Raw genomic sequence first — 20,025 nt, 5'->3', positions numbered from 1 at the left:
TGTCACCCCATCACTCACATTTAGTTTCCTTTATTGTTTGTAATTTTGCACACATCAGTGAACACCTTGCTGAATCTTGTACATCCTAACCTGTTTAAATGTAGACCATCCTGTGCTAAGCAATCTGTGGTTATATGAACTTGTGTGGATCTACAAATATTGTTACCAGGCTGTTACACTGTTCTCTGTCACTACAACTTATTTTATCTGTATATTCAATTGGTCATTGATCTTCTACAGATAATGACACTCACTGTCACTGTTGTTACTGGACATACATTTTTGTTGTTATGATCACATTTCTTGTTTCATTGATGTCCTCTTCTTGAGTGTAGCTTCAAAGGAGATTTGTCCAGACATGGATAAAAACTACTTTGTAATTTGTATTACAATTAATATTTTCTTTTAGGCTATGTTTTATATGTTTAACTGTCAGTTCATCTGTCTATATGAAAAACTTCATAGAACAGCAAATGCTAAAGAAGTGTAGCAAAATTTACAGTCTGCATTCAGAGATACTTTATCTAGTTATATTAAGCTGCTACCATGCTAGATGAGTGTATTATTGTCTTCTTAAAACAATAAGGCTATCTATTCATCAAAATTTTGTCACTTTCAAGAATATGAAACATTGATAAGAAAATGGATGTTGATTTTGTAGCTGTGATCATACTAAGTGGATTTCCAGCAACTTCACTGCCTTTGATTACAGTGTTTGAGTATTTGGGTGTTAATATTACTAGTGATTTAGTAAGTCAGTTGGTAATCCAGGAATAAATGAAATCTCAAATTACAAGAACAAATGGAACTACAGATTCACTACTTGCAGCTAATAAGCAGTTCAGTAAACACCAGAAGACGAACATCAATTGTGATGTTTAAGTTTCAAATCACTGAAAAGTTATAAATAGCAGAAAGTTTGTCATGAGACATGTGAGTGTAGAACGAAGAAGAAACTAAATACATTTTCAAGTGCTGCAAATGCATTTAAAACTGAAAACAGAAATGTCTCAAACAGCGTCTTTGTGTTATGGTGATGAGTGCTACCTACATTCCAAATGTACCAAACACGTGATGAATAAAAGAGACTTGTTCAACAGTTTCCAATTGAGAAGCAGTATATACTGATTCTTGCAATTTATAAAGACAACTTGATCATCTTATCAAATAGAAATAATAGGTGGAAGAAAGAATTAAGCATGAATGGATCATTTTAAGTCAAGAGATCTTGGCAAACTCAGTTGATGTCTTAGTATGAGAATAAAATGAAACAGAAAACAAGGGACGATTAACATCAATCAAAGAAAATATCAGCAAAAGCACTCAAGAAATTTTGTATGAAAAGCTGAAATGTGGTTTCACATCAATTTAATTCATGTAAAAAATTGAGAGATGAGGAAAAATTCATGTTACATAGCATTTGTTATCATCAAGCCGTGGGTCACACTCATATTTGGCTCAAAGCACAAGACCAGACATTGCGTGCACATATACTGTGGCTACTGTAAGAAGATTTAACTTTAATTATCAAAAACTCCACCGGGAAGCAGTCAATAAATTATGAGTTACATCAAAGACACAAATTTGATGAAAATCAGTGTGGTTTTACATCTCTTAGAGGTTGTCAGGACCAGATCTTTAGCTTATGACAAATAATGGAAATGTGTTACGAGTGGAACAGGGAATTGCATCTATGCTTTATAGAACTAGAAAAGGCATATGACCAGGTTCCTAGGAGGAAGTTATTGTCTATTCTACGAGATTATGGAATAGGAGGCAAACTTTTGCAAGCAATTAAAGGTCATTACATAGATAGTCAGGCAGCAGTTAGAGTTGACAGTAAATTGAGTTCATGGTTCAGAGTAGTTTCAGGGGTAAGACAGGGCTGCAACCTGTCTCCACTGTTGTTCATACTATTTATGGATCATATGTTGAAAACAATAGACTGGCTGGGTGAGATTAAGATATGTGAACACAAAATAAGCAGTCTCGCATATGCGGAAGACAGTTGTGATGGCAGATTCAATTGAAAGTTTGCAGTGTAATACTTCAGACCTAGATCAGAAATGTAAGGACTATGGTATGAAGATTAGCATCTCCAAAATGAAATTAATGTCAGTGGGAAAGAGATATAAACGGATTGAGTGCCAAATAAGAGGAACAAAGTTAGAACAGGTGGACAGTTTCAAGTACTTAGGATGCATATTCTCACAGGATGTCAACATAGTGAAAGAACTGGAAGCGAGGTGTAGCAAAGCTAATGCAGTGAGCACTCAGCTACAATCTACTCTCTTCTGCAAGAAGGAAGTCAGTACCAAGACTAAGTTATCTGTGCACCATTCAATCTTTCGACCAACTTTGTTGTATGGGAGCGAAAGCTGGGTGGATTCAGGTTATCTTATCAATAAGGTTGAGGCTACGGATATGAAGGTAGCAAGGATGATTGCAGGTACTAGTAGATGGGAACAATGGCAAGAGGGTGTCCACAATGAGGAAACCAAATTAAAACTAGGAATGAACTCTATAGATGTAGCAGTCAGGGCGAACAGGCTTAGATGGTGGGGTCATACTACACGCATGGGAGAAGCAAGGTTACCCAAGAGACTCATGGGTTCAGCACCAAAGGGTAGGAGGAGTCGGGGTAGACCAAGGAGAAGGTATCTGGATTCGGTTAAGAATAATTTTGAAGTAATAGGCTTAACAACAGAAGAGGCACCAATGTTAGCACTGAATAGGGGATCATGGAGGAATTTTATAAGGGGGACTATGCTCCAGACTGAACGCTGAAAGGCATAATCAGTCTTAATTGATGATGATGATGATGATGATGATGATGATGATGATGATCAAAGACACAGTAAATGTAGGACTAACTTGATGAAAAAGTGAAACAGCAAAAAGTGAAGCCTTATGTGATGCTGATTATGTATCAGGTCATAATTAGTGAAGATCAACAACTGGCTATATTTTCAAGTTAACTGGTGCAGCATTTTTAATGGAATTCAAAACAACAACAATCATCTCTTCTATCAACAACAGAACATGAATATATGGACATATACATATCAGCAAGAAGCTATATACCTTCAAGGATTGGTCCAAGAGTTGTGTATTAAACACAGTGAAAAACCAGCAAGTGTATTCTGTGATAATAGTGGTGCTGTTGCTCTGAGTCACAATGGTGCAATGGTGTACAAAACACACTCGAACAAAACACATCAGTGTGAGACAACACAATACCACTATGTTTGTGAGCTAATTAGTCTAGGAAAGTACAGCATCAGCTCTATCATTCCAACAAGAAGCAAGCTGAGTTTTTGATGTAGGCACTACTCCAGATTAAGCATTAGAGGTGCTGCCAAGCCACAGGACTGTTCACACTTCACAACTTAACATCTTGAGAAATTATGAGAAAGTTGGGAACAACTATGTTTTCTCTTTGCTTATGCCTTCTACACCAGTACTTAGTTGTTTTTTATATTTGGTCTGATTTGTAATAATCCCAGAATAAACTGTTTCAGAAATCTGCACTGCTGGAAATATGGTGTATATGGATTTAATCCATTACTAGGCCAACTTTATAATTTCTTGAAATCTCTTAAAAGTTAATATTTAATAACACGATTTCAATATTAAGAATGATAATAAAATATATCTGCTTTGTTGCTGTAGGAAAAGTGTTAAAGACAGTTGACTGGAGCATCACTCTGAACATCTTGTCACGTATTGGAACAGATCAGAATGCCAGGACACAAAAAATTGTTGTAAGAATTGGGAAGGGGGAATCAGATGTTATGATTATTGCAAGAAGTATTAGATAAAGATGTTGGTTGTCACATTACCTTTTCATTACGAACACTGAAAAATTATCAGGCAAATTGTATAAAAACAGCAATAGGTATAGATGGAGGAGAAGAAATAATAAAAACAAAGTTATGAGATTCAGCAAATATGAAGGTGTAGTCAAAGTATCATTGGAATGGAAGTCTGAGGATGAAGTAAAAATCTCTTGGACACTTACGAATTTTGGTGAGAAAAATGAAAGCTATATGAAAAAAATATGCAGTATAATGTCTGTAGATCAAAAAGAAAAAAAAAAACTTAAAAGATGAAGGGTTCATCCACTCATTACCTATTGCAAGACATATGTATCAAACAAGAAAAAGTAGAGTTAACAAAGTATGAATTTGGGTTTAGTGATAAACTATGACAGTGAGGTATTTTCATCCTCATGTGTGAGTGTGCATTAGCATTCACAAGCATAGTATGCTGAGAACCATCGCTGGCTGTGCATGATCCATATCTGGAAGAGGAAAGAATGTTGCAAGAATGCATAAAATGAAAGTGAATGTGTTGATGAGTAGCAGAAAGAATGATAATGATTTCCTAAGTGTCAGAATTGAAAAAGGCCGTGAAGTAAAAGATTTACACTATCTAGAAGCAAAATACACAAACTAATGCCTATTATAGAAAAATGAAGAAATGTCTGACACAAAATTCAAAGCACACAATTGTGCAGAAGTGAAATGTATAGTTCAAGGGGAACCAAAAGAAAATATTGAAAGCGTCTGAAATTTTGAGTTTGCTTGCATGATTATGTCAAATACGTAGTGGAGAGATAAGATGAGGAATGAAGAGATACAAGAAAAATTAGGTGAGAAAAGATGAATACTCTTGGTAAAAAGGGAGAGGCTAGTGGGACAGAGTTGAAAGACATCTAATGCTCTTTAACTTCACAGTGGAAAATGCATGCTCAGAGAAAAATATTGTTGTTGTTGTTGTCTTCAGTCCTGGGACTGGTTTGTTGCAGCTCTCCATGCTACTCTGCCCTGTGCAAGCTTCTTCATCTCCCAGTACCTACTGCAATCTACATCCTTCTGAATCTGCTTAGTGTATTTATTTCTTGGTCTCTCTCTACGATTTTTACTCTCCATGCTGCCCTCCAATGCTAAATTTGTGATCCCTTGATGCCTTAGGACATGTCCTACCACCCAATCCCTTCTTCTAGTCAAGTTGTGCCACAAACTTCTCTTCCCCCCAATCCTATTCAATACCTCCTCATTAGTTACATGATCTATCCACCTTATCTTCAGCATTATTCTGTAGCACCACATTTCGAAAGCTTCTATTCTCTTCTTGTCCAAACTAGTTATCATCCATGTTTCACTTCCATACATGGCTACACTCCATACAAATACTTTCAGAAACGACTTCCTGATACATAAATCTATATTCAATATTAACAAATTTCTCTTCTTCAGAAACGCTTTCCTTGCGATTGCCAGTCTACATTTTATATCCTCTCTGCTTCAACCATCATCAGTTATTTTACTTCCTAAATAGCAAAACTCCTTTACTACTTTAAGTGTCTCATTTCCTAATCTAATTCCCTCAGCATCACCCGATTTAATTTGACTACATTCCATTATCCTCGTTTTGCTTTTGTTGATGTTCATCTTATATCCTCCTTTCAAGACACTGTCCATTCCGTTCAACTGCTCTTCCAGGTCCTTTGCTGTCTGTGACAGAATTACAATGTCATCGGCGAACCTCAAAGTTTTTACTTCTTCTCCAAGAATTTTAATACCTACTCCGAATTTTTCTTTTGTTTCCTTTACTGCTTGCTCAATATACAGATTGAATAACATCGGGGAGAGGCTACAACCTTGTCTCACTCTTTTCCCAACCACTGCTTCCCTTTCATGCCCCTCGACTCTTATGACTGCCATCTGGTTTCTGTACAAATTGTGAATAGCCTTTTGCTCCCTTTATTTTACCCCTGCCGCCTTCAGAATTTGAAAGAGAATATTCCAGTCAACATTGTGAAAAGCTTTCTCCAAGTCTACAAATGCTAGAACTGTAGGTTTGCCTTTTCTTAATCTTTCTTCTAAGATAAGTCGTAAGGTCAGTATTGCCTCATGTGTTCCAACATTTCTACGTAATCCAAACTGATCCTCCCCGAGGTCTGCATCTACCAGTTTTCCCATTTGTCTGTAAAGAATTCGCATTAGTATTTTGCAGCTGTGACTTATTAAACTGATATTTCAGTAATTTTCACATCTGTCAACACCTGCTTTCTTTGGGATTAGAATTATTATATTCTTCTTGAAGTCTGGGGGTATTTCGCCTGTCTCATACATCTTGCTCACCAGCTGGTAGAGTTTTGTCATGACTGGCTCTCCCAAGGCCGTCAGTAGTTCTAATGGAATGTTGTCTACTCCGGGGGCCTTGTTTTGACTCAGGTCTTTCAGTGCTCTGTCAAACTCTTCACACAGTATCTTATCTCCCATTTCGTCTTCATCTACATCCTCTTCCATTTCCATAATATTGTCCTCAAGTACTTCGCCCTTGTATAAACCCTCTATATACTCCTTCCACCTTTCTGCCTTCTCTTCTTTGCTTAGAACTGGGTTGCCATCTGAGCTCTTGATATTCATACAAGTGGTTCTCTTCTCTCCAAAGGTCTCTTTAATTTTCCTGTAGGCAGTATCTATCTTATCCCCAGTGAGATAAGCTTCTACATCGTTACATTTGTCCTCTAGCCATCCCTGCTTAGCCATTTTGCACTTCCTGTTGATCTCATTTTTGAGGTGTTTGTATTCCTTTTTGCCTGCATCATTTATTGCATTTTTATATGTTCTCCTTTCATCAATTAAATTCAATATTTCTTCTGTTACCCAAGGATTTCTAGCAGCCCTCATCTTTTTACCTACTTTATCCTCTCCTGCCTTCACTACTTCATCCCTCAGAGCTACCCATTCTCCTTCTACTGTGTTTCTTTCCCCCATTCCTGTGAATTGTTCCCTTATGATCTTCTTGAAACTCTGTACAACCTCTGGTTCTTTCAGCTTATCCAGATCCCATGTCCTTAAATTCCCACCTTTTTGCAGTTTCTTCAGTTTTAATCTACAGGTCATAACCAATAGATTGTGGTCAGAGTCCACATATGCCCATGGAAATGTCTTACAATTTAAAACCTGATTCCTAAATCTCTGTCTTACCATTATATAATCTATCTGATATCTTTTAGTATCTCCAGGATTCTTCCATGTATACAACCAGAGAAAAAATAGAGGGCATAATTAGGGCTACTGGCACCAATGGCAAACTTCAACTTTGTCCCACCCTCCTTCTAACATTTTTCCACTGTTACTCATCATTGCTGCTTAGGCTGTCCATTTGTTTATTGAGATCAATGTGTCATTACATTAGTGTAAGAGGTACAAATTTCAATAGTTATTTTTTGTGTGGAACAATGCGAAACATGGAACAGAAAATTAGGAAAAAACGCACTTATAGTGTCAACAGCAGTTGAATTGTGTGCCAGTGGTGGTAACAACTCAGAATGTTGACCAATAGGAACTGAATGTGATAAATTTTGAGTCAGCTGCCAGGAGCCAACGAGAATGTTTGTTCATTATTTCCCATGGTTTGTAAATAAAGTTAGCTGGTGTTTTGTTCTGTTGTTGTGGTCATTAGCTCAAAGCCTAGTTTGCTGCATCTCTCCATGCTACTCTATCCTGTGCAAACCTCTTCATCTCTGAATAACTACTGCAACCTACATTCTTTTGAACCTGCTTACTGCATTTGTCTCTTGATTTCCCTCTAAAATTTTTAACCCCCACACATCCCTCAATACTAAATTGGTGATCCCTTGATGTCTCAGAATATGACCCATCAGTTGCTCTCTTCTTTTTGTGAAGTTGTGCCACAAATTTCTTTTCTCCCCAATTCCATTAAGTACGTCCTCATATATTACATGATGTACCCAACTAATTTTCAGCATTCTTCTGTGTCACCACATTCCAAAAGCTTATATTCCCTTCTTTTGTGAACTGTTAATTGTCCACATTTTACTTCCATGCAAGGCTATATTCTTGACTGTACTTACTGGCACTTAAATTTAAATTTCATATTAACAAACTTCTCCTCTTCAGAAATGCTTTCCTTGCCATTGCCAGACTACATTTTATATCCTCTTTACATTTGTCATCATAAGTTATTTTACTGCCCAAACTACTACTTTTACTGACTTGTTTCCTAATCTAATTCACTCACTATCATTTGTTTGAATTTGACTGCTTACATTCCATTGCATTACTTTTGCTTTTGTTAATTTTTTATCTTACAACCTCCTTTCAAGACACTATCTATTTCATTTAACTGCTCTTCCAAGGCCTTCACTTTGTTGCATCTGAAAGAATTACAATGTTGTCAGCAAACCTCAGAGTTTTTATTTCTTCTCTCTGAACATTAATTCCCTCTCCAAATTTTTCATTTGGTCTCCTTTACTGCTTACTCAATGTTCAGACTGAACAACAATGTACAAACTGAATAACATTGGGTTAGAATTTAACCACATCATCAGATTATTCAGCGAAATCAAAAATAGGAAGTACATGTAGGTTATTGCAAAGACAAATATATATCTCAGTTTATGCTACACAAGGAATTTCGATGTCTGAGAAGAAAACATTATTGTTAAAAATCAACAAACTGAGATAAAAAAGAATTATTGTAATTGAAGAAGTGATTTTAAAAAAGGAAGAAAACACAAAGACTTACTCTGGATTATAGATTCTTCAGACTGCTTTTATAGATAAATCTTCCTAATTGCTCCACTCCTCTGCCACATATGCTCAAACAAAAACATTAAAGATGTTCTTGCATTTATTGAGTCCATTAAAGAACTTTTGACTATGGACCATGGGCTCTTTATTCCACACTGCTTGTGGGCACATCTGTAATTGGATCTTTAAAGTGCATTTTGTGGTTCATCAACATATGTATAAACCCTACATCTGATACGCAGTCATAAGACTGGAAACAATCACAAATTACAATAGTTCCAAGTGGTTCATATTTCTTCAGCATGTTCAGAATCACACATTTGTTTCTTCCAGGGACAGTTTCAAATAAATGTTTCTTGCTTTCACTCTCAGCTTCTCTGAACGTCCATCTATCAAAAGACACATTTCACCCTCTGAAACTTTCATGTCCCAAACATCAATTTGTCAATTTCTACAACTGTTCCCTCACCCCCAAGTGGATCTTCATTAGTAATGCAATCAAACCCAAAAAGTGTGCCAGTTGGTTACAGTGTGTTTGGACAAGTGTAACTCTCCACAAGTAAAAGGAGTTATTACATTTGTTCATTCATATCAAAGTTATTTTTCAAAAGTCTCTCATTTTCAGCCATCTTCGCACACACCAGCTCTTGTGATGTATGCTGTAGTGGGAAATGTTTGGTCCTTCTCCTCTGCAACACCGCTGCCCATGAACATTTAGATCTTTTCTCATATCATACAATTCAGTGATCTTCATGGACTACCATATACTACCACCAGATTGGCTGTAACTGATGTGAAGGAATAATATCATTATGCAACATAAGAGTCACCATCACTAAAGTGCACTTTAGCCTAAAGTCGCGCTACTTGCAAAACTAATGTGATTCCTTTTTCATTGTCTCATTGCCAATCAATGCACGTTCATAATAAACAAGACAACAGACAAAAAACATAGTCATACTTTCATTTCACTTACAGACTTGGTGGAATGAGTGCTTCCATTTAGTTGCTGAAAACAAGAATAAAGTGTTTATGTACCATGGGAAGTAACTAACTGTGCCTTCTAAGCATTACACACTGACAATGTAGTCACAGTTCTGTGTTGTCTTCTGTAAACTGATGTGAGTTTCATCTTGTGTTGTTAATTCTGTGTGTCACATTTACTTTCATGAACAAAAGCAGACGGCATGCTGAACTTTGTGCCGTCTTCCAACAAAGTCAGGATAGGTTGGCAGTGAGGGAAAGCTGTCAGTGCTAGTCAAGCACATTTGATTCGTACAGTTTTTTGCTAGCCGTGGTGTTGGGTGTCTTCAAGAGTAAATAGGTCTTACAAAAGTGTTGCTCATTACAACTTAATCCAATTCTCATCAAGATTCTCTTACGTACTTCTCCGCCCTGTATATGTTTTTGTACTCTCCATCAATTCCCTTCTTGTTTTTCTTTTCGTGCTTCTCCCCCGCTCCTAGTTTGCCCCCACTGTTCCTCTTTTCCTTTGCCCTTTGTCATTTTTGGAGCTGTCCCAAAGCTTGAGATACCGGTACTGAAACTGTGCCAATGCCACGCACTTCCACTGTCATACACCACTTTTGCCACTGGCTATAGAAAATGATTCAGCTATGTACAACAATATACTATGGACGTTTTGTATGTGAGGTATGAGCATTTTGGCCCAGCCTATGGAAAGACGTTGAACAGCAGCAAATGAAACGAAAAACTTAGTTATTTTTTTATGTCGCACGAAGTGTCACCTTGTTGTTATGAGAAATGCCCCAGATACTCACAACGAGCATGAAGAAGAAGACCGCAGCCCAGGCGGGTGCCCCGGGCAGCTGCAGCACGACCTCTGGGTAGGTGAGAAACACAAGCCCTGGCCCGCTACGCACCACGTCGGCCACCTCGGCGCCCTTCTCGGATGCCACGAAGCCCAGGATGGAGAAGGTCACACAGCCCGCCACCAGGCTGGTCAGTGTGTTCACCACACACGTGATGAGTGCGTCCCTGCACACACAGATAATAGAATCTCACTAACATACTCAGAAAATGGAAACAATAGGACCTCACTAACCTATTTGGGATCGTCATAAAGCTTTAATTGTCACTTCCCAAAAAAATAAAATCACATATTTCATTTTTCCCGGGATTAGAACGACTCCTTACCCTCTCCCTTAAAACCCACATCCTTTCGTCTTTCCCTCTGCTTCCCTCTTTTCTGATGAAGCAACCTTAGGTTGCGAGAGCTCGAAATTTGTGTGTGTGTTTGTGTGTTTTTTATTGTCTCCTATCAACATACCAACGCTTTCGTTTGGTAAGTTACAGCATCTTTGTTTTTACACACTCACGCTCTTAAATTAAGGATAATTGCAGAATGTGGTGCCACACAACGTGGCACTACACAAAACTGGCGCTAACAGCATAAGCACATAGGGAACATACACCACACAGATCTGTAAATCCATGGTATTGGTGATAAGTTGAGAAAACCGTCCCGAAACACATGTGCTGCAAAAACACCACTGTTTCCTGCGCATGTACCCTGACATCAATATTCGAAATGATCACCATGCACACGTACACAGGCCGCACAACGGGTTGGCATACTCTGGATCAGGTGGTCAAGCAGCTGCTGGGGTACAGCCTCCTATTCGTGCACCAGTGGCTGTCGGAGATCCTGAAATGTCGTGGGGGTTTGAAGGAATACAGCGATATGTCAACCGAGAGCATCCCAGACGTGCTCGACGGGGTTTAGGTCTGGAGAACAGGCAGGCCACTCCATTCGCCTGATATCTTCTGTTTCAAGGTACTCCTCCACGATGGCAGCTCGGTCGGGCCGTGCGTTATCGTCCATCAGGAGGAAGGTGGGACCCACTGCACCCCTGAAAAGGCGTACATACTGGTGCTAAATGATGTCCTGATACACCTAACCTGTTACAGTTCCTCTGTCAAAGACATGCAGGGGTGTACGTGCACCAATCATGATCCCACCCCAAGCCATCTAACCACGACCTCCATACAGGTCCCTTTCAAGGACATTAAGGGGTTGGTATCTGGTTCCTGGTTCACACCAGATGAAAACCCGGCGAGAATCACTGTTCAATCACTGTTCAGACTATACCTGTACTCGTCCGTGAACATAACCTGGGACCACTGTTCCAATGATCATGTACTGTGTTCTTGACACTAGGCTTTACGGGCTCTCCTGTGACCATGGTTCAGTGGAATACACCTTGCAGGTCTCCAGGCGAATAAACCATGTCTGCTCAGTCGTCTGTAAACTGTGTATCTTGAAACAACTGTTCCAGTGGCTGCATTAAGGTCCCAGGCAAGGCTATCTGCAGTACTCTGTGGCTGTCTGCGGGCACTGATGGTGAGGTATCGGTCTTCTTGTGGTGTTGTACACGTGGGCGTCCCGTACTGGAGTGCCTGGACACGTTTCCTGTCTGCTGGAATCGTTGCCATAATCTTGAGATCACACTTTGTGGCACACAGAGGGCCCGTGCTATGTATAACCTGCTGTGTTTGACCAGTCTCTAGTTTCTCTAGTATTCTACCCCTCATAACGTCACCAATGTGTGTTCTTTGAGCCATTTTGAACACACAGTCACCATTAACACGTCTGACAACGTCTACACACTTACTCGCTGCACCATACGCTGACATGCCCCAACAAACCTCTGCGTATGTGGACTGCTGCCAGAGCCACCGCATGGTCATACCCCGAGGTGATTTAAACCTGCAAACTGCCCAACAGAGCATTGTTTCACCATGTATCAGCGTTATTGTTAATTTATGAGCATGAGTATATATAGTCCTGGTCCACACAGAATTCTGTGCATTCTAGAGAGGTTGACACCTTAGCAAAATACTAGACTGAATAGATGTTCGCTGTTCCTGTGTTCAGTTCAGTCGCTGGCACATTGTTTATTGCAAATGTGAAGCATAGAACTTCTGATTCGTCCTGCATAAATCAGTCTGCTTTGCTTAGAACAGCATGCTTCGTCATTGTAAAGCTGGGATACTTCACTGATGTCACCTATGCTGCATTTCCAGTAATACTCTCAGCCGTTTATATTTCGTAGTTCTATTTTTGTTCTTGTATACGTGTATACTGACGAGCACAGGACGCACACCAACACAGCTTTAGTTTGCTCTGTTGTGCTTTTAATTCAACCTAATAATAATTTTCATGATATTTTAAAGCATGTTTTAAATATTAGTTGAGTGCAAATAATTTTCCTTCAATCGATATGGGTTTCAACGCTTTCCTATAGTCAAGAAAAAGAAAGTCAGACAAAAGCGAAATGATCGTGGAAAAAGTCGTAGCAGCTAAATGACTCATCTGACAGCTACATGGTATCAAAAAGAAGCTAGAGTTAGCTCTAAAAAACGGTGGTTTTGCAACACTGCTTAATACCGGTTCGTGAAACATAGTAAGGAGTGTCTTCAGGACAGTTGGCGTCCATCCTCAAACATTTTCCGGTTCATTTTTTTCATATTTTCTGTGGCACTATCCTATCGAAGAAACAGGTCTATGAATCTTCATGCTGCACTTCCTTGTGTATGTTCAGTATCCCTTACTAAATCTATTTCATATGAGCTTCACACATTTTAGCAACATTCTAGAATGGTTCACATAAGTATTTTGTAAATAATTTTCTGTGTATCCTGACTACATTGTCTTATGCCTCAAAAAATGTAAACGCCCTTTGATGTCCGAATCTCTCATTTCAATAAATAGAAATCATATCTGTTTTGTTTTTAGAAGGCAGTGGAAAACCTAGCAACGCTTCAGATTGTTGCAGAATTGGAAATAAACACGGCGTTGTCGTTTGAAGAGCGGAAGTGGATGCTAAAGTGTTACTGGAAAAAACGGAATAAGAGTGAGGTTGGACGTCGAGTCCAGGGAAAGTTGAATGCGGTTCACCACTATCTTCATTGTGTGATCGTGATACAATTTTGAAGTAGATCGGATGGTGTATGATGTGAGGAAGGGAGGTAGCAGGAGGAAGAGATGTTCAACAGACAACAAATATGTTGATGCAGTGTTTCAGGCGTACACACAATCCCGAAAAGAACCGGCGAGGCAGTACTCTCGTGACTATTCGGTCAGGAAAAACTAGTTTCTACAGAATTTTGCGGACTCACACTGAGCTAACGAAAATCCATATGTAACTGAAGAAAGACACGTTAATCTACCAGGAATATCTGTCATGTGTTGTCTATTCTCTAGAGGATTAACTGGGCAGTACTCGAAGAGGCTGTTACAGGTGACTCTTACCTAGAAATGTTACACATGATAATCCAGATTTTAACGGTATTTTTGACAATGAAGATCATTGCCTTCAACAGAATGGTGCGCCAGCTCACTTTCAGCATCATGTGGTGGAATTGGTCAAACACACATTCTCTTCGAGACGGTTAGGATGAAGAGAAGTATCCAGCTCGATCATCGCGTGTAAACTCCTTAGATATCTAGCTTTGGCGTACTGTCAGGAACGTAGAGCATTCCGCAAAAGTACTAACACTGTATGATATAAGAGAGCAAACTCAGCAATCTTTCCATCATATTCCATCAGAAAAATTACAATTCGTATGTTGATTTGATCTAAGGCACTGTCGACAATGCGTTGCGGTGAGAGGTGGTCATTTTGAGCATATACACCTTAAATTATACCTTAATGTAAACGACATCAAAATCTGTTCATTTCTATCCGCTTTAATTAAACATCTATTCAATTTCAAAGTGTGTACACATTATCTTGGGTTTCTGATTTCAATCTCTCATCGTTTGATATTTCACAGCCCGCATCTCGTGGTCGTGCGGTAGCGTTCTCGCTTCCCACGCCTGGGTTCCCGGTTTCGATTCCCGGCGGGGTCAGGGATTTTCTCTGCCTCGTGATGGCTGGGTGTTGTGTGATGTCCTTAGGTTAGTTAGGTTTAAGTAGTTCTAAGGTCTAGGGGACTGATGACCATAGATGTTAAGTCCCATAGTGCTCAGGGCCATTTGAACCATTTTTTTGGTATTTCACAAAATGTTGTATACAAGTATTTTTAAGAAGTAACTGATTGCAATTCTGACCCTTCGATATTGTAGTCATAAAATACTATTGTTTTCTGCGTCCCGTGAAGTGCGCAGTTTTATATTTCTGAACAATTAAAGCAACTTATCAGACATCGCTCTAATTTTATATGTTATCAAGCTCTCTTTGAATAACTGTTTAGTTTTTTCAGGTAGAACATGACAATAGGTAACTGCTTCGTCGGCAACTAACACAGTACGTCGGGTGATCAATGTACATCGTGGACAGAGTGAGTCCCTCCCTTGTGCACTCTTGGAGTTACCTCTACATCGAAGAACTCTCCATCTGAGATAACGTGCTAATCGACTTGCTAGTAGCCACGAGAACCTTCATTTAGCAATCTGACATTAGTCGTTTTCCCTCTTGACTCGGTTGCTATGATCAACGCTCTGTGTTTATCATGATCTTCATTTGTCAGTTCCGCACGTGTTAGGAGTTTGTCATCTCAGAAAGTCCCAAACGCCGGCTGCTCTGAAGAGGTTGCGGTCATGTGTGACTCACAATTGTATGCCAATTTCTTCGGGATATATCCATGCCTTTGCATATCAGGGAACTGTTTTATTTGGTCTCAAATCAAAAATAATAAGTAACTGATTTTAATCTCTCCACCGTTGTTCACGATGAAGTCATGTAGACACGTAGCGACAATGTATAATGTGAAAAACTAGACTTCCTCAGGCTGAACTTCATTGAGGTTGATTATTCATACAATATCATCGTCTGTTTCTAAATACATACTCCGTCCTCAAATGTATCTGGAAAACAAATCACATCTCATTACATTCAGTGAACAAGCCCTGCAAAGGAGACTACTTAGCCCACTCATCACTCGTGCATACGTCTTAGGAGATTGCCCATGTTTAAGAGATGCATAAGAAATAGGACTTACAGAACATATTGAACCTATACAAAGACGGACGACTGAAATGGTCACAAGTTTGGTTCACTCACTGCCAAGCGTCACATAGATGATAATAAAGCGGAATTAGCAGACGACGGAAGATAGACTTCAATTAGCCCGCTGAATCCTACTCATAAAGTTTCGAGAAACTATATTAAACAAAGAACCCAGAGATATTCTTTAGTCCCCTCCGTATCGCTCCTGTAGGGGATGTGAAGACAAGACTAAACTAATTGAAGCGTGTGCAGAGGAGTTTAGGCGGTCAATCTTCTCTCGGTCTACACGGGTCCGGATTGAGAAGAAATCCAAACATGCAATAGGATGGTAAGTGACCTACGCCAGCATAGTGTTTCGCAGAGTAGGGCTGTTGCATGCCGTGTATATTCGTTACTGAGTAGCAGGTACCAACGAGATTCGAAGTAACGTTTTGTTATTGTCTGAAACGCTTCCTTACTCGCGCGTTTCCTTCTCCGCTGATAGTTCGTGTCTGACTGTGGTCAAATCGGTACTACTCGCATTCCTGAAATTCGTTACCCTCGGAGGACTCTGCTTAAACGAAGCATTTCGTTACTCGCCTATTTTTTTTTTTTTTCCTCCACGTTCGTGCCGACTCGCTAGTTTTCGTATTCTTCTTTTCTTTTTTTGCGGCGGAGAACATTATTGATACGGAGTACTGGATACATTTTGAACTCGTGTGTTTTATCATACAATGTAAGCTTTCACGGCTGGAGCTGACATCAAAAAACTTCCGGTTTACGAGGCCGTGATCGATGTCTAAAACTTTCTCCTACTGCGACTGCGGGAGAACCACTAAAGATGTCTCCCACAATCGGAGAGGAAACGTAAGGAGAAAGTTTTGCACATCGACCACGGCCTAATAGCTCGGAAGTTTTAAGTGATGTCGCCATGTTTTCTTTCCCCACATGCATGTGGGCGGAATTGGCACTACCCATACCCTTCCAATTCCTCCAGTGCACACAGTACAGTTTCCGGAGTACGGCAGATCGTCGGATTTTCGACTGCCCACAACGTGATACCGGGGCTTTAACAGGGCTACAGCAAGTGCATCTGCCGTCCAAAGACCGTAGGTCGCCTGTGTTTGTCTGCCTCTGGAGAAGCCGATCGTTGTACGGCAGTGAGGCGATTCAGTTAGGAATTATTTTGAAATGACAACGATTTCAAACCCCAAAATTTCAGCTTTATCGTTAATTCCATTATAACCATGGTGACTGTTAATCAGTATGTAGAAGAGAAAAATTAGTTCAGGAAAGAGTTACCACTCAAAAAGCGCTTGCACCCAACACCCTGATTTATTTGTTGAATATGTGCCAATCTCTGTTTCGTTCTACAGTAAGTTTTTACCCACTATCGCTCGCACTAATACCGCTGAAATTATTCCCTGATGTCTTAACACACATTCTATCTTCCTATCTCTTCTTTTTGTCAATGTTTACAGATGTTCCTTTCTTCGCCCATTCTGCGAAGAACTACACATTCCTCCTCTCATCAGTTCACCTAATTTCCAAACTCTTTCTATAGCACCACATCTCAAACGTATCCACTCTCTTATCTTCCGGTTTTCCAGCAGTCCACGATTTAATTCCGCAGAATGCTGCGCTCCATACATACATTCTCAAAAATTTCTTCCTCAAATTAAGGGCTCTGTTTGATACTAGTAGAACTTTTTGGCCAAGCGTATCATTTTTGCCTGCGATAGTCTGCTTTTAATGTTCTCCTTGTTTCGTCAGTCAAGCATGGTTTTGCTTACAAGGTAGCAGAATTCCCTCAATTCGACCAACTCGTTGTCCCTAGTTTTGATGTTATCTTATTTCTGCTGCTAGTCATTCTTCGACTTATTCTCATTCTGTAGTGTTTTTGTTCATTAAACTGTTCATTCCGTTTAACATGATCGTCAATAATCGTTAACCTGAATATGTTACAAAATTTAGTTCTTATTTTTACAATCCTGTTACAGAGTATGTACATTGCCTGACAAATAGTGAAGCGCCCAGAAGACATGGTCGAATGTCAACGTAAAACCATTGGTGGGTATATAAATGATTGTTTTTGTTATGGTCCTTCAGTCCTGAGACTGGTTTGATGCAGCTCTCCACGCTACCCTATCCTGTGCAAGCTTCTTCATCTCCCAGTACTTACTGCAACCTACATCCTTCTGAATCTGCGTAGTGTATTCATCTCTTGGTCTCTCTCTACGCCGCCAGAGTGACCGAGCGGTTCTAGGCGCTACAGTCTGGTACCGCGCGACCGCTACGGTCGCAGGTTCGAATCCTGCATCGGGCATGAATGTGTGTGATGTCCTTAGGTTATTTAGGTTTAAGTAGTTCTAAGTTCTAGGGGACTCATGACCTCAGATGTTAAGTCCCATAGTGCTCAGAGCAATTTGAACCATTTTTTTTCTCCCTCTACGATTTTTACCCTACACGCTCCCCTCCAATGCCAAATTTGTGATCCCTTCATGCCTCAGAACATGTCCTACCAACTGGTCCCTTTTTCTTGTCAAGTTGTGCCGCAAACTCCTCTTCTCCCCATTTGTATTCAATGCCACCTCATTAGTTATGTGATCTACCCATGTAATCTTCAGCATTCTTCTGTAGCACCACATTTCGAAAGCTTCTATTCTCTTCTTGTCCAAACTATTTATCGCCCATGTTTCACTTCCATACATGGCTACATTCCATACAAATACTTTCAGAAACGACTTCCTGACACTTAAATCTATACTCGATGTTAACAAATTTCTCTTGTTCAGAAACGCTTTCCTTGCCATTGCCAGTCTACATTTTATATCTTCTCTGCTTCGACCATCATCAGTTATTTTGCTCCCCGAATAGCAAAACTCATTTACTACTTTAAGTGTCTAATTTCCTAATCTAATTCCCTCAGCATCACCCGACTTAATTCGACTACATTCCATTATCCTCGTTTTGCTTTTGTTGATGTTCATCTTATATCCTCGTTTCAAGACACTGTCCATTCCGTTCAACTGCTCTTCCAAATCCTTTGCTGTCTCTGACAGAATTACAATGTCATCGGCGAACCTCAAAGTTTTAGGGTTGCCGTTCTCTGTAACAGGTACAGCAGCCACCAGAGAGCACTGGTGGTACGTGTTTAGTGATATTACCAGGCCTGTGAATGTTGATACATGGAGATACTGTGTCTTCGTGTGAGGCAACGTTATCAATACCCGACAAGATTTGCAAGTGATGTTATTCATCATTCGTGAAAGTGCCGCCTGTATATAAGAAGGGTAGGAGGACTGATCCTCAAAATTACAGACCAATATCCTTAACATTGGTTTGTTGCAGGATTCTCAAACATATTCTCAGTTCGAATATAATGAATATCATTGAGACGGAGAAGTTGCTATCCATGTGTCAGCACGGCTTTAGAAAGCATCGCTCCTGCGAAACGCAACTCGCCCTTTTTCCACGCGATATCTTGCGAACCATGGATGAAGGGTATCAGACGGATGCCATATTCCTTGACTTCCGGATAGCATTTGACTCGGTGCCCCACTGCAGACTCCTATCTAAGGTATGAGCAAATGGGATTGGTTCCCAAATATGTGAGTGGCTCGAAGATTTCTTAAGTAATAGAACCCAGTACGTTGTCCTCGATGGTGAGTATTCATCGGAGGTGAGGGTATCATCTGGAGTTGCCCAGGGAAGTGTGGTACGTCCGCTGTTGTTTTCTATCTACATAAATGATCTTTTGGATAGGGTGGATAGCAATGTGCGGCTGCTTGCAGATGATGCTGTGGTGTACGGGAAGATGTCGTCGTTGAGTGACTGTAGGAGGATACAAGATGACTTGGACAGGATTTGTGATTGGTGTAAAGAATGGCACCTAACTCTAAATATAGATAAATGTAAATTAATGCAGATGAATAGGAAAAAGAATCCCGTAATGTTTGAATACTCCATTAGTAGTGTAGCGCCTAACACAGTCACGTCGATTAAATATTTGGGCGTAGCATTGCAGAGCGATATGAAGTGGGACAAGCATGTAATGGCAGTTGTGGGGAAGGTGGATAGTCGTCTTCGGTTCATTGGTAGAATTTTGGAAAGATGTGATTCATCTATAAAGGAGACCGCTTATAAAACACTAATACGACCTATTCTTGAGTACTGCTCGATCGTTTGGGATCCCTATCAGGTCGGATTGACGGTAGACATAGAAGCAATTCATAGGCGAGCTGCTAGATTTATTACTGGTAGGTTTGATCATCACGCGAGTGTTACAGAAATGCTAGAGGAACTCGGGTGGGAGTCTCTGGAGGAAAGAAGGCGTTCTTTTCGTGAATCGCTACTGAGGAAATTTAGAGAACCAGCATTTGAGGCTGACTGCAGTACAATTTTACAGCCGCCAACTTACATTTCGCGGAAGACCACAAAGAAAAGAGAACAGATATTAGGGCTCGTACAGCGGCATATAGGCAGTCATTTTTCTCTCGTTC

At 40.0% G+C, this 20,025-nt stretch overlaps 1 protein-coding gene across 2 annotated transcripts in view; it reads right to left on the bottom strand.

Moving 5' to 3' along the window:
- The window catches only part of LOC126354742 (sodium- and chloride-dependent GABA transporter 1-like), a 145,524-nt gene that overhangs the window by 40,844 nt on the left and 84,655 nt on the right, over window positions 1-20,025 (bottom strand). For both annotated transcript variants that reach the window (XM_050004619.1, XM_050004620.1), the window contains exon 8: window positions 10,352-10,568. In XM_050004619.1, coding sequence (XP_049860576.1) covers window positions 10,352-10,568 — 217 coding nt within the window. The remainder of the gene's footprint in view (window positions 1-10,351; window positions 10,569-20,025) is intronic.

This window comes from Schistocerca gregaria, chromosome 3, assembly GCF_023897955.1.
Source record: "Schistocerca gregaria isolate iqSchGreg1 chromosome 3, iqSchGreg1.2, whole genome shotgun sequence".
Lineage (NCBI taxonomy): Eukaryota > Metazoa > Arthropoda > Insecta > Orthoptera > Acrididae > Schistocerca > Schistocerca gregaria.
The sequence above is the reverse complement of the archived record's forward strand: the minus strand, read 5'-3'. Positions and strand labels throughout refer to the sequence as shown.